This window comes from Mixophyes fleayi, chromosome 6, assembly GCF_038048845.1.
Source record: "Mixophyes fleayi isolate aMixFle1 chromosome 6, aMixFle1.hap1, whole genome shotgun sequence".
Lineage (NCBI taxonomy): Eukaryota > Metazoa > Chordata > Amphibia > Anura > Limnodynastidae > Mixophyes > Mixophyes fleayi.
Window position 1 is genome coordinate 78,976,151 of NC_134407.1, and position 16,177 is coordinate 78,992,327.

Sequence of the window (16,177 nt, forward strand, 5' to 3'; positions counted from 1 at the left end):
AACATAAGGAACAGTATGCCCATTAATTATATCACATAAGGTTTTGACAAAACTACCCATGCCTAGTGCCTTCATTTGCTCGAGACACGTGTAAGCATGGATGACATTCTTACAATTACCTATAGAGACCTTTCCAATGGATACTTTCTTATGTTTAGTTACACACCCTAATTTGTGGTGTCTGTCCACAGTTCTACTTATTGGTGACCTCGCAAGTCTTCCTCCAACATGAGTGTGGCGAGCCATTGTCTGATCTGATAGGTCAGCTTTCCAATTCTCCAAACGCTTTGCATGAGAGATGTTTAGGCACAGTAAAGATCTGTCTAAGGAGTATTGTCGAAGCTTCAGACTAGGGGACCTAGTGTTATTGTACCTCCCTTCTATGGGCCTCCCTCCCTTCAATTCTAGTACCTCAGAGATATTCAGTGGGAATGGTACTAGTCCTATATTATGCTGTCCCTGAGGCACATGTGAGCACACCCAGCACTCAGTTTGATTTAGAACCTTACCCACTAAGGAGTAATAATCCTCCAGACGATGCCCGCCCATGTCCAGGGTACTGGTGGACTGGCATTGCTGGATGCACTTTTCTTCAACTAGGGAGTCACAGAACTTACAGATACAATACTCATCAGACAATAGCCCCTCACACTGTCTCCGAGTTCCCGAGCTAGCAGACCTTTTCATAAGCCCTGGACCAAGCTTGATAATGGGCTGCTCTGTGTATTCTAATAACTCCATCTCATCAGTATCACTACCAGAACCTGCCTCTGTCCTCCATCCTCCTTCACAAAAATTGAGTGTCCTAGAAAAAGTAAAAACAAGGAAAATCCTGAAACAAAAAAAACCCAAAAACCACCACTCCATCGCTGGAAAGATAGTTCTGAGGCAATGTCTCTGGCTCAGGTGTCTTGACTGCAGGCTTTAGGTCTCCCGGAACAGATTTACGAGTGACAGATCAGTGTCGTCTGTCTCAGCTTTATCTCGCACTTTCTCCGGGTTACTAACTCTCCTGCAGTGGGTGGAATGGACCCAAGTGTCTCTCTCTGCAACCTTCAGTGATGTGGTACTGGTCAGCAGCACTTGGTACGGGCCTTCCCAATGGTCTGTTAAACAACCTGAGCATAAGAAATTGCTGATCATAACATAGTCCCCAGGTGAACATCATGACAGTTCGTTTCTGGCATACCAGGTGACAGCATTTTGAGTTTTTGTTGTTGTTGTTTTAGCTGTCTGCTCATTTTTATAAGATATTGCACAGTCACTTCATTATTACACTTTAAGTCGTCTTACTGACTCACGATCAAATGAGGTTGTCGGCCGCACAGTATCTCAAAGGGGGACAGATTAAGAGGAGGTCTAGGAGTGGTTCGGATGCTATGGAGGACTAGTGGCAAAGCTTCAGGCCACGCTAACCCAGTTTCAGCCATTACCTTACCAAGCTTGTTCTTAATAGTACCATTTACTCTTTCCACCTTACCACTGGCTTGTGGTCGGTAAGGGGTGTGAAGTCTGCTAATGATTCCCATGAGCTTACACATTCTTTGGAAGATATCACCAGTAAAGTGGGTACCTCTATCACTTTCAATGATTCTAGGGATACCGAACCTACACACAAAATCTTGTACAATTTTCTTTGCAGTGAACACAGCAGTATTAGTGGCTGCCGGATATGCTTCTACCCAACCGGAAAACACATCAATACATACTAACACATACTTTAGATTCCTGCAAGGTGGTAATTGGCTATAGTCAATTTGTATTACCTGAAAAGGTCCGTCTGTAGGAGGGATGTGGGATGGCTTAGTTGGAATAGTTTTCCCAACATTTTTCCTCAAACAAGTAAGACATGACATTGCTTTCTTACCAGCCTGAGAGGAAAATCCAGGAGCACACCAGTATGCTCTCACCAGTTTGCACATACCCTCTTTACCCAGGTGAGTCAGACCGTGTGCTGCTTCAGCGAGGCTTGGATAGTATGTTCGGGGAGCTACAGGCTTACCTTGTCCATCCCTCCAGAGTCCTGAGGACTCTTGACCACATCCCTTCGCCTTCCAGACCGCTTTTTCCTGCAGGGAACACAAATCTTGCATTTCAATTAATTTTCTGCATGTCTAATGTCTGAAAAACCATCATAGTCTTGGTCGATACAGTCATAGGTTGCCCTGCTGCCCATTTAGCAGCTTCGTCCACCCTGTTATTGCCCAATGACACCGGGTCTTCTTCAGAGGTATGGGCTTTATACTTTATGATGGCTACCGTCCTGGGTAACTGTATCGCTGTCAGCAGTCCTTTTATGTGTTGTGAGTGTGCCACTGGCATGCCTGCTGCTGTCGTAAAGTTTCTAAGATGCCAAAGGATCCCAAAATCGTGCACTACCCCGAAGGCGTACCTAGAGTCTGTATATATATTAGCTGATTTACCCTCTGCCAACTCGCAGCCTCTCCTTAATGCTACTAGTTCCGCCACCTGGGCTAAGTGAGGTGGGCCAAGGGGTTCAGATTCTACAACATCCTGATCGTCTACAACAGCGTAACCAGTACATAGTTCTCCCGTCTCTGTCTGTCTATGACAACTCCCATCTGTATAAAACGTAAAATCTACGTTCTCTAAGGGGGTGTCACGTATGTCGGGCCTGGCAGTAAAGGTCTGGTTCAGGTATTCCATACAATCATGCGTATCAGTACTCTTGCCAAATTCATCATCATTCAGGGTCTCCTCACCTCCCACCCTTTGTGTCTCTCGAGACACATATGGAAGGTATGTAGCTGGATTTAAGGTGCTACATCGTTTAATGGTGATGTTTGAGGGTGCCATCAGAGCTAGTTCCCATTTTGTGAATCTAGCTGAGGAAACATGTCTGGTTTGAGCTGAGTTTAACAGAGCTGATACAGCATGAGGGGTATAGACAGTTGAATCATGTCCTAATACTACGTCCTCGCTCTTACTTACCAGAAGAGCTGTTGCTGCTACACTTCTGAGACATGTTGGAAGTGATCTTGCCACAGTGTCCAATTGTGCACTGTAGTATGCTACCGGTCTGCTAGCGTCACCAAGTTTCTGTGTGAGGACACCTGCTGCACAACCATCAGCTTCCGTACAGTATAGCTCAAAAGGCTTTTCATAATCAGGTATTCCCAATGCAGGTGCTCTAGTCAGACTATCTTTAAGATTAAAGAACGCTTGCTCTGACTCTTCTGTGTGTACGACACGTTCTGGTTTCGAGGAAGAGACTAGCTCCTACAATGGTAATGCCAGAATAGGAAAACCTGGGATCCAGGATCTACAGTATCTACACATCCCCAAGAAGGTACGAATTTGCTTCTGGCTCTGCGGCAGAGTCATGTGTTGTATGGCCTCAATTCTGTCGGTGGTCAGGTGTCTTAGCCCCTGGGTGAGACAGTGTCCTAAGTATTTGACCTTAGTCTGACATGGCTGTAACTTTTACTTTGCCACCTTGTGCCCTGTTTGCGAGAGATGGAGCAACAACAATTTAGTATTATGTAAACATGACATAAAAGAATCAGAGCACAACAACAAATCCTCCAGATATTGAATTAGAACAGACCCATTGCTAGACTGGAAAGTTTGTAAACAGTCATGTAAGGCTTGAGAGAAAATACTGGGGCTATCAATGAACCCCTGGGGAAGTCTGGACCATGTATATTGCACCCCCCGGTAGGAGAATGCAAAAAGATATTGGCAGTCAGGGTGAAGAGGGACTGAGAAGAAAGTAGAACATAGATCAATGACAGTGAAATGACTAGCAGACGGTGGAATCTGCATAAGGATGACAGCTGGATTGGGCACTACGGGAAATTGGCTCTCAACAGCTTTATTAATTTCCCTTAAGTCCTGGACTAATCTAAAGCCCCTCCCCTTACTCTTCTTCACAGGGAAAATGGGACTATTTGCTATGCTGGATGTATAAATTAAAATCCCTTGTTGCAACAGTATCTCAATAACAGGATATATCCCTAGTTCCACCTCTGCTTTTAATGGATACTGTGGGATTTTTTCGGGGCTATCCTACCACTTTTTAGATTTACCATCACAGGAGCTACGTTTGCCATCAATCCAGTGTCCTGTCCATCTCTGGTCCATAGTGAACCCGGTATTTCCAGCAACATCCCCTTTACTTGAGATGGACTTTGTTCTATAACAGTAGAGTGCAACATCAACCTTTGAGGGGTGTCTAAAATATTCTGTACCTCATGCACGACCTTCTCTGGTATATCCAGGAATACACCATCTGGGGTACAGTATATGACACATCCCATTTTACATAACAAGTCTCTCCCTTACAAGTTAGTAGGAGCCGCTGCAGCCAAGAGAAACGAATGTTTATTATGCAGAGGCCCAATAGTAACTTCTGTGGGTTTAGTTAAAGGGATAATGTAACACTCTTCCCGTTACCCCCATAGCTGGAATACTGGTCACCTGTAGATTGAAAGGAGAGGTTATCACAGATCTGGCCGCCCCTGTATCTACAAGAAAAGTTTGAGAGAAGAACCAACAATGATAGTTGATGTAGCTGGTAGGAAACAGACTCTCAGTTAACCTCACTGGCTGTAGACTACAGGTATGACCTGACCCCTAGCGCTGACTATCGCTTTCCCGCGCAGCATTTGCTGCTATAACATGCGCGGGCAGGTATGAGTCTTCTTGTCTATGTGAATTCCTCCTTGAAGGATATCTATGTGACCCTCCATTAGGATTCTACCTTCCCTTTCTACAATCTTTCCTCATATGTCCTTCTTCTTTGCAATTATAACATGTCAACATTCTAGGTTTCCTTTCATGTGGGTTATATGTTGGTGGTCGTGTATGTATTCCCTCTAACGCTTGTATACTCACTCTCATCAACCTATCACTCTTCTCTTCCCTCTTCCTAAAAATATTCTTGTCGTGTTCCACGGCAATCTCTCTAAGAGAATCTACCGTGCTACCCTTCCAACCAGGTGTTGAGGTTTGTACTCTTGTCTTTAGGCTTTCCTTTAAACCATCCATCAGTACCGTTACAGCTACTTCCCTATGATGTAGGTGCTCCCTTATATCTGATATCCCAGTAAACTGTGTCATTGATGCAAGAGCTCTAGCAAAATAGTCCGCTGCAGTTTCACTATCTTTTTGTTTTATGGTGAAAATTTTACTCCAATTTACTACAACAGGAAAATAGATGGCTAAATGTTTGACAATTTGTTCTATATTCTCTTGATTCACTTCATCGGTCAAGGTATCGTCTTCCTCCAACGAACAATCTTTAACAAATGTTTGTACGTTGGTATTGGGAGGAAGACATGCCCTCAACACTACACGCCAATCCTTATTGGTTGGTTCGTGTGCATTTCCCAAGTCTTTAACAAACTTCTGACACTTAGCCAACTCTTTTCTAGGATCTGGGAATTCAGTCATAATGGAACGTAATTCTGATCTAGTCCAAGGACAATGCATTGTAACATTTCTTAAAGGAACTACACCATCCTTATCCGCCTTCCCATTGGAAACTGATATTGTGCGGACTGGATACGTACCCCCCGGTTCACTATCTTCAGGATTAACTACTTCAGTATTTTGGATGTTATCTCTCTTAGTGGTCACACTACTCTCATCGGTCTCAGCCATTGCCCCCTTTCCATACTTACGCTGAACCTCTAGCATATTAACAGCATGGGCAATGGCTGAAATTACAGTGGGTTCATCCTCTTCTTCAGAAACACTTGCTTTAAACTGACTGAAAACAGGATATAATTTAGCAATCTCCTTTTTTTCATTTTTAATAACAGCTGTACTTACACCTCCCGCCACATAGGGTGGCGGGGGCACGCTTGCGCTGAGTTTGCCACGCTTCTCAACGGCTACTTCCGTTGTGCGCACGCTTTTCACCACGCCTACTTCCGCTGTGCACTCGCTTCCCTACCACATGTTGCCTTCCATTTGCCACAATTTCAAACAGTCATTATGTTGATTTCTCACTTTCGTTGACTTAATCAACCACACTTTATCTTTTACGTTATTCAGTACCTCTGCATTAAAACTCCCTATTGTTGGGAAAGGCCTAACAAAATCCTTGGTCATCTTAACCCACGTGTCGCAATACGCAGTTGCGTATGCACCATACTTCTTACACATAAGAAACCTCGCTGAACCAATAGGCCCTTCCTTAGGCAGTACCTCGGCCATCTCTAGCGTCTGCTTACCACCCATGCTCAACAACAGGGTTCCAGAAATATCACAATATTCTGCCACAAAATAGGGTTCCAGAAATATCACAATATCCTGCTACTACTTTCAACACTCTGCCACCCGCAATCTACCGCTAGAGATATTTTACCGGCCTGTGGACGTATTTGTTACAAGCCGCGTCCACTCGCTTCCTCTCGTCATAAACAAGGAACCCTAATACAGAAATATCAATGCGGACTAAAGGGTTATTAGCTCCTCGATTACCCCTGACTCTCCAACAAAATCTGCTGAGTTTATTACAGCTGGCAGCATCCAGTAAAGTCAATTACCAGCCTTACCAACTTAATTCCTCCCCATGCTCCCAAGTCACGAACACGGCTTTCCTTGCCGCGCGGTCCGATCGCAATATTTAAAGATACTAGTTATCAGTAAACGATGCGATTACTCTTGGGCGCACGTCGCAAAAGCTTGCTCTCTTTCCGCCACCAGTATACCTGCCTTGTATACCGTACACCAGTTGGGCACCTGCCTCGTCAGACAGCAACAGACACTCTATTCAACAATAGATCAAAACCTTAGTGTATTTAAAGTCACCAAATCACACACGACATACACCTTTTCTGCGCAGAAAATCAAAGTTCCCAACAATAGTAATAATGTCCCAGAGGTTTTAACAAGTGATTATACTATGCATGTATAACAACTATCAAAATGATTGTTTAACCACGTGGCAAATCTACCGGAAGTTCACATACACTAGGCAGGAAGTACACATACGCTAAGCGATACAATATATTAAAACGCAATATGACAATAAAAGCAACAGTTTTCTCTTTTGTCCCTAGATTCCAGTTAGCGCACCTTCAGATTATGCAAAATGGACATTTGGTTTCACAACACAGAGTAAAATTCAGGTTTTGAACACATTGCCTTCTTACCCGTATATGACATGTCTCCACCCTTTGTTGCGGAACCGAAATCCGTTGGTCTTGCGTATCATCCGGCAAACGAAACCTCCGCTGTGAGCCCCCAAATTGTTATGCATGTTTTGTCGCTATCCAAAAACGATTGTCGAATCTCGATTTGTGTTTCCAACGCACAAATATTTATTCTCAAAAAGTAGCAGAATAATTCAAGCGAAATAATAGTAAGTACAACTGTTACTTATCGCAGCCGCTCTGGATCCAGTGAACAGTCATTCAGGTCTGAAGTCTGTGGTCAATGTGACTGAACACTAGATGAGAGCTACTGCTTATATGCAAACAGAAATACAGTGAAACAATGGAGATGGTATGGCTTGCTTCTATTGGTCCAGGCTTCAGGAAGGTCCAGGGGGTTGCAGATCATAGGCTGGTTCAATCTAAGGAATCCAAAGGTGGGGGTCATCTCTCCAGGGGGTGAGCTTTCCTTTAACCTGAATCATATGTATCACTAATATGCATGTAACTTATAATTTTACACATAAACATTACTATATTTTGACATAAATAACTATTTGTTGCGACTACGATTAATATGTACTATTTACAAATGTGTGTGTTTGTGCGAATGTATACAAAAGTGTAAAAACTGTTATTGCCACGTGTTGCGGCTGGATACGCCCTTCCACACCGTAGCGTGCTCTATGCATAATTTCAGACAAAGACAATCAAGTTTGCTCGATATTAATTGAAATGACTTTATCCAATTTGCTGACTTCGACAACACATAATCCCTAGACTTAAAAGGAGGGGTTCCCGTAGCGGCCTGGTTATGAGCAACTCGAGGCAGCAAATTAACCCTGCAGTCTCCAAGCATTTGAAGGCATCGGGGGATGGTCCATTCAGCACCCTTCCATAAAATTTACCACACCATAATTATATCATCTGGATGGGGTGCATCTCACGGACTCAGGCTTGGAACTATTCCTCGGTCAACCCTTTGGGTTTTTGCTGAAGTTCTAAGGTCTGGGTTGCGGGCTGGCTGATCCTTTAGAGGAGGCCAGCGTTGGCGAGAAAGCAATGCTGAACAGCAGTTAATATATGGCGCAATAGTATATGAGGCTGCAGATTCTCCTCCTCCTTTGATCTTGTCTCTCCCAGGGACACTTGTTAATGTGCCTGGGGTATTACTTGTGGTTCCGTGCCTTTATTGAGGCCAGGAGGGGGGGAGATTAAAGCAGCGCTGGGGATACAGGGCCGGTTTTCCATCCAAAGTTTTCGTGGTTCATATTGACTGGTAGCTAGAACAGCAGATAGAGGAGATGAAACAGAATTTCAGTCAGAAGGGATATACAGAGGAAACACTCAACAAAGCAGAGAAAACAGTGTATGACATCAAAAGAGAAGATCTTCTAGTCCCCAAGAATAAGGGCTCAAAGAAGAACAGGAAATATGAATGGGCTTTTATTTCGGGTTTTAATTCTCAACACAAACAGATGGAAAAAACAATACAAAAATACTGGTATTTGTTAAGGCAGGATACAGTGATAGGGCACATGATTCCAGAAAAACCAACCTTCATATATAGGAAGGCCAATAATCTAAAGGATAGACTCATTAGGAGTCATCTACCAGATGAGAAAAGAGTGTCGGATAGAAGCAGAGGGTTCCATAGGTGTGCTCAGTGTATTGCTTGCAGAACGTGTAAAATGAAACAGAATAAAACTACGACTCTCACCTTAAATGGAAAAAAGATTCAGATAGAGCAATTTATTACCTGTCATTCCAAAAACGTAGTTTATGCCATCGAATGTAGTTGCCATAAAATTTATATAGGTAGAACCACCCGTCCACTAAAGGTGCGTTTAAGGGAACACCTCTATAACATTAGAAGAGGTTTGGAAATGCATGCACTATCACAGCACTTTAAAACTCACCATTCATGTTCTGATGAGCAAGTTATTGGTTTTTGGGGACTACAGAAAATAGAGGAATCATGGAAAAATAAAGATATTGTGGGCCATTTATCCAGATCGGAAATGAAATGGATTTTTAATGTAGACACATTGATCCCAAAAGGCCTAAATTCAGATTTTGAATTAAAGTGGTTTTTATGATAATGTCACATCATCATTGGGGTTGTTGTTTTTTAATTTCTAGACCATATGGAAGTTATTTTAACAACATCATTTTAGAATGTCATAGTTGATGTTAATTAGTTACCATTGTCAATTTTTAAATGTATTTTTTACATGTATGCATCTTTATATTTTATTTTTTATTTTTCATATTTTACTGTGAGCCATACAATTGGTTTCCCTCACAGACTTACCAACAAAACTATTCAAACCACTATTGGAACAGAGACTGAGTATAGAGAAAAGGGATAACAAGACTTTCGTTTCTGTGAGTTCTTGATATATTTCCAGCATGGGTGTATGAATGAAACGGAGAATACTATAAACATACACGTGACCATGGCAACGGAGATCGGGCTTTAACGAATGGGATTCCGGAACTTCCGCTTTTCAACTACACAACCAAGCCTCGTTTTGAATAGTGGGTGTGTCCGGAGAATAAATAGGACACTGGGCTCACAGATTATTACACCTTGAAAAAGACCGCTATTAGGTTGAAACGCGTTGCTTTTGAACAGCTGAGTTACCAGGATTGTCGGACACACGCACGGATGGATGGTATCGATTGGGGTGAGGGATACATCCACCTTGTTGTCGCACGCGATAACTAATCCGCTTTCTGGTAATGCACCAGATTGTTTTTATTCTTCTTATTTTTGAGTGAAAATCGCCAAGAGTAATATTTGGATCAAGTGAAACATCGTTATATCCTCTGAGGGCCTGATTATTTCTACTATTGAGTAAGCGCATACCCTATAGGGGGCCTCCACAAAGTGAAAACACGGGTGTTATGTGTACCATCAATATCTGGCACGGGCATATATTTATATAGGAGTGTTAAAGATTTATCAAGATCACACTTTTGCCAACATACTTCACCATCAAAATTTTCTTTCTGTGTATTATGTTTCATACTCTAGATTATTGAAATTTGGACATTGTTCCTATATGAAATATACATCCTTCTTCCCAGTGTGTGTGAAGACAGCGCCTAATGTATGTATCGATCTATATATGTCCATGTTATTGTAAAGTTGTGGTGAACTTTTTCTGATACAAGCAGGGCGGCATATCTTAGTGGAGCGCCACGGACACAGCTCAACATTGTTACAAAGAGTTCAAGGTGTTGACTTGGTCTCCAAATTCACTAGATCTCAATCTGATCCAGCATCTATGGGATGTTGTGGAAAAACAAGTGAGAGCCATGGAGAGCCCACCTCACAGCTTACAGGACTTAAAGGAACTGCTGCTAACGTCTTGGTGTCAGGTACCACAGGTACTACAGGACACCTTCAGAAGTCTTGTGGAGTCCATGCTTCGACGGGTCAGAGTTGTTTTGGTGGCACGAACGAGACCTACACAATACTAGGCACGTTGTTATTATGTTGTGACTGATCAGTGTACATGTAGTAAGAATGGAGTTTGTGATTTACATGTGTTAATATAGGGGTAAATAGGCACATTTGTGGAGTTATATAGGTTGCATTTGTGGTAATATAAGCGTATACTGTATAGTTGCATAACACCCTTTCTACACACTCACTCAGGCGGGAAGGAGTTTTAATAAGTGTGGAACTTTAGGTGTGTGTGTGGTCTTACCTTCTTACATCTGGTGCTGTGCCGCCACCTAATTCTTCGCTGGTGTTTGATGGGATGCAGAAGAAATACTCCTGCCAGGGGTCCACTCGATAGACCCCCTGTACCTATCACCACGCCCTACTTATAAAACCACACACAAAAGCATTTATATTATTTTAAATGCTGTGTGCAATCTTTACTGGTATAAGTATCGATGTTCCTATGATGTGTAAAGTGTTTCTAACCATATATGGATATCTATTTGTATTCTAATAATATATAGCAGAATCTGTGTGTAAATTGCTGCGAGGAAACTATATGTTTTGTGTGTATGATTGTAAGTCCCACGGTAATTGATATGGTGTGCATGAATAGTATATAGAGATACATACATCTAACCACAAGTTAATATAGAGCAGAACAAGAATTGTATTTTTGGTTTAACTGGAAACTACCCTTGTGATTGATTAAAGAGATTAGTTATTAAATGGTCATTAGCGTATTCGCTTCAATATTAGTCCCTTAGTTCTATTACCATGTTCTTTAACATCCTGCTATATAATAAATGAGGCTTCATAGATGCATTCCTTCCAGCTAATTGCCTCTGTTAATATAGATTGATATCTATAATAATGCCTTCCTCTCTTTACACTGTGCCACCAAAAGTGTAAATGGAAGTGTTGCATAAGACTTAACAGCATACTAGAGTAACAAAGTATAATTTTGTTCAGAAAATGATACTTAGCCCAATAAAGAAGAAAGATGACTATTCTTCATGTATACTTTTAGTTTATAGAGTACTTATAATACAATGCATTGGCATATTTGTGTCATATATTAAATAGAGGGAACACATACAAAACATAGCAATTTATTAAAAGAAGCACAGACAGATACAAATATATACATTTTAAACTTTTATTTAAAATGGAAACATATTTTAATATAGGCTTATAAACTTTGTGTTGATTTTCTCTCATTCTGGACAACATAAAAATATATACAAATATTGTATAATGGTAACTGGAACAAAATCAGAACAGAAATGTAACAATGTATCTACAATAATTTCCAACGTATAAAACAATTATAAAATCTACAATGTGTGAAACCATTTAAACAAAATTGTCTGAAAATGTTTAGGGTTACGTGCACATGACTGTGTTGATCCGCCCTGTGCTGTGTCCCATCATTCTTCTGGTGTGGGGAAGTTGGACTCCAGAGCAATAAGGCTCATGGATCCCTATAATAAAGAGTGGCCCAGTCACAGTGCATAAAACATAACACAGGATGAACGTGGTCAATAAAGTAAAGACTTTATCCTTTTTTTACCTCCACGTCTATACTGTGTTACATGAAGATTTTGGTCTGCACAGGAAATGCTTTTCGTCATGGGATCAATGAGTACAACAATACCACTCTTTCTGTTTCTCCACTGGAAAGCATGGGGAAGGCACAGGGCTGATTAAAACAGTTGTTACACAGTAGTTCTTAAGAGGCAAAATAAAGGCAAATATATACAACAGACTTCACATTATATTAAAACCACGCTACAAAGTGCACATACAATTCATCATAACTGGACATCTTAATTGGTAAGTACAATTTAAAACTACTTTCACCTGTTATGTTACCTAACACATTTCTTCAATCTGCAGTTGACACAAGTTTTTCTTTAACTTCATATTTTCCTATTTTTTACATTTTTCGCTGGATATACAACTTTATATAGATGTTGAAAATAAAAGAACATTTTATAGAATTTTAGAAAAAGGCCTTGCTATTTACAAATAGTGCATTTTAATAGTGCAGCTGCCTGTAACACATTTTAATTAGCAGATATGATATAAGTAAAAAAAATAATTTTTTGGTCATTATATTGCATAGTACTTTACACAAATTCCTACAAGATCAGAAAACCATGGGAAGTCTGTTCTCCTCCCAGAACCACTCATCGTGCCAAGCAACAATATGGTCCATCAAAACATAAGGTCAATTTACCAAATTTCTTTTTAAAAAAAAATAAAAGAATGATCAGATAATACAAAATTAGTCGCAAGAGTTTACTACAATTGCTATTTTTCCTGTGTAAGTAACATCCTTTATAGATTTATTTTGTAGCTTATTTTTAAAATTTAAATTTTTTGGGTTTTGTTAAATAACTTTTTATTGAAAGCCACTCATGTAACATACATAATGATGACATAACAGTAAGTTACAACCTATATAAAACTATGGTAAATTTAGTGTATTTACATTATCTGTTACATAATTTCACTTTAACAATATACAGTCGAACAATATATTACAATTGGTGACTTACATTTTGTAAAACCATTGACGTATATACAGTTTGTTTACAGAACATAGTAATAGTGAATTAGGAATTGGGAAGAATATTCTGACAATTTCCATTCTACTGCTATACAAAATGTAAATGAATTATTTTAAACACAGAATGTAGTTTGACAACTGTCAGGATATTCTCCCAAATTTCAAATCATAACAATTAAACTACAGTGTTATCAATGCAATTATGGATACTACAGAGTAGCATGCACATCAGTGTACACTGTCCATAAGACATGTATATTTTCATTTATCAGTGATTACACCATAAAAATAAATGTATGAACTACATTAGAACAAATTAGAACAAATAAACACATCCCTTGTTACACATCACCCATAAATTTATAAAATCTTGGCCTGATGTCCACCTTTTTTGGCACTTTGTGTTTATTTATGTTGCATTTTGTTTTGTGTTTTAGCAGTAATTTAATACAGCTAAAGAGTGTCCCAAGTCAGGCGGATCTTGATGATGCAAATCGTGTCATCAAGGCCCCGCCCTCTTTACTAGAAGGAGAGGTGGGATCTGGGACGACGGCTTACTATTCCCAGAGTCTGGAAGAACTCCCCAAAATTTGTGAGTCTCCTGGACGTTCTCGGAGAATAGGCAAATATGTGCTCGATCCACCTCTCTATGCTCTGGTGCTGGGCCAGCCCTGAACTCTGGTTCTCTGCCAGGCTGATCCAGCCCTTTGGCTCCTGCACAAGCAACACCAACAGGCCCGGGCTATTTTGTACCTGTTCCCCCTCTCTTGGCTCCCTGAAAAGAACATGGAGACTAAAGAGTAGTAGTACAGAAGAGTCATCTAAAGAAAAATAATACTGTTAAAGGTGAACAAAACGATTTTTTCAATTTGGAGAAGTAAAGTTAAGCCCACCCCTAAAATATTTCATTTTTTATATCTGGTTATATGAAATATAACATGTACTGGTTATAAAAACCTATAATCTATTACTGTAAATAACATAATTGTTCTTTCAGTAATTTAGTTTATTTATACAGAAGGCCGTTATGTCATCCCTGAATTATATGTGTCGCGAGTCACTAGGGAGCATTTGCAGTGTCCTGTGGCTCACTCTTAATGCTCATCACATTCCTAATTCCTAAGTCTACTAGTGCTTACAGTAGTTTCTGCACACTACATCTATATAGTGTTGAATTCCTGAGCACATAAGCCAATTAACAAGTTCTACTGGTTCATGCACGCAGTTGTGGCACTACATGCTCCTTGCAATTGGCTTACATTAATGGCCTCACAGAGTCAGCAGCGTAAAATGCTCACCCAGGTTCCAGGACCTTGTTCATACAATGCATACTGTAGAACCCAGTAAAAGTATTAAATCCTCTTTTTATTTATTTCATAACAAGTAAATTACATAAAGAGGTACAAAATATATGCACTTACCAAATTTGATTGTATTACTTTGTAACCCAAAATGCAAAACAATATAATGATAAGAATTGAGGGATGATTATTCAATATAATTTAATGCCTCATACCACTGGCTGCTGTTTTTAGAATCATTATCATAAATTACATAAACTATTTCTTTAAAAAATAATTGTCAATTAATATGCTACAGATGGAGCTTTTGTTATCCACAAAATATTAAAAGAAAATATTTTAAGTCATAGATAACTAGTTATCCTGTTTACTAAACTCCTTTAAGCTACGTACACACTGGTGGTTGCAATGTTTTTTTTTAATGTATGTTAAAACATCAGTAAAAATGTATAAAAAAACTGCATTGCATTTGTATGTATATGAATTTCATATACATTTAAATGAATGTGTAAATGCATCTAATTAGATGTCTGTGGCAACACACAAAGATGTTATCGTGTTCAATGTAAAAGCACGTGAAACACATATCTAAACTACCATGTTTGCGCTTCTGACGTACTGAAATGGAACAAATGAAACTGAAGTGCAACATAAGTTAACACATGTAAATATGCAACTATGTAGTTTCATTAAGACAATGATTTTTATTTTCACAGCCATCTATATGCACTTAACTTGCATTAGAAATGCATCTTAAATACAGAATTTTAACACACGTGTCTACGTAGCCTTATAAGGGTAAATTACAAGATGGCACAGTATAAGGTAAATTATTTGGGATATTAAGGAACATTATATTGCAACTATACACCAAAACATGTATTGTGACAAGACAGAATATAATTATTTGAGTAATTAATCTTTTTCTTTACTTCATCAGAAGCAGTCTTGATTATACTTGTTCAGTTGGCATTGCTGGTATCAGCTCTATGCAAATCTCCTGAGATTCTCCTAATTGGAAAGTAGGGAACATACTGTTAGTATATCAGACGGTGTGGAAGAATGGTTAAGAATACTGGATATAAAACAATGACATTGAGAAATGGGTTGTGAAAAACACTAGAGTTTTCCTGACTGCACTAACAGGGTCCAATGTACTGTTAGGATGAACTTGTAGGAGTGATCCATGTGTGGTACCATTAAAAAAATCCAAATACATAATAATCTATAATATGTATATATTTATGGTGTTAAATATATAATATTTTTGACTGTGCAGTGGATCCTTGGCCCTGGATTTATTGCTGAGCTGTGCACCTCAGTAGGGCAATGTATTTACCTTTGTCACTTTTCTCTTATGAAACTACTTTTTTATCTTTGAAAATGAAACTTTTCTTAAGTGCTGTGGGAAGAGATAAATAAGATCTATACCTGTACTGTATTAAAAATAAGTCACGTTTTTAGTAAAGTTTTTAGCAAAGAGGAGGGGGGAAGGCAGTGGGCAACGTAAAATGGCAAAACGCAAATGAGAGTCCTTATATTCCTTTCAGGAGTTAGATGTTTATAAGAACAGAAAGTGTGAGGTTCTCACTCACTTGTGACAAAATGGCCAAAAAAATGAATCAGATGACCCATGGGGATAGGCTCCCATATTAAAAGTCACTGTGTGACATGGTCCTTATGCAGATAGGAGCCGAGATTACTTTATTGCATGAGGACC

At 39.7% G+C, this 16,177-nt stretch overlaps 1 protein-coding gene across 1 annotated transcript in view; it reads right to left on the minus strand.

Annotated features, from left to right (window-relative positions):
- Positions 1-11,775: 11,775 nt before the first annotated feature.
- LOC142161370 (uncharacterized) overlaps positions 11,776-16,177 on the minus strand; it is a 51,664-nt gene continuing 47,262 nt past the window's right edge. The window contains exon 7 of the mRNA XM_075216924.1: positions 11,776-15,468. Within this exon, the coding sequence (XP_075073025.1) occupies positions 15,410-15,468 (59 nt within the window). The 3' untranslated portion in view covers positions 11,776-15,409. The remainder of the gene's footprint in view (positions 15,469-16,177) is intronic.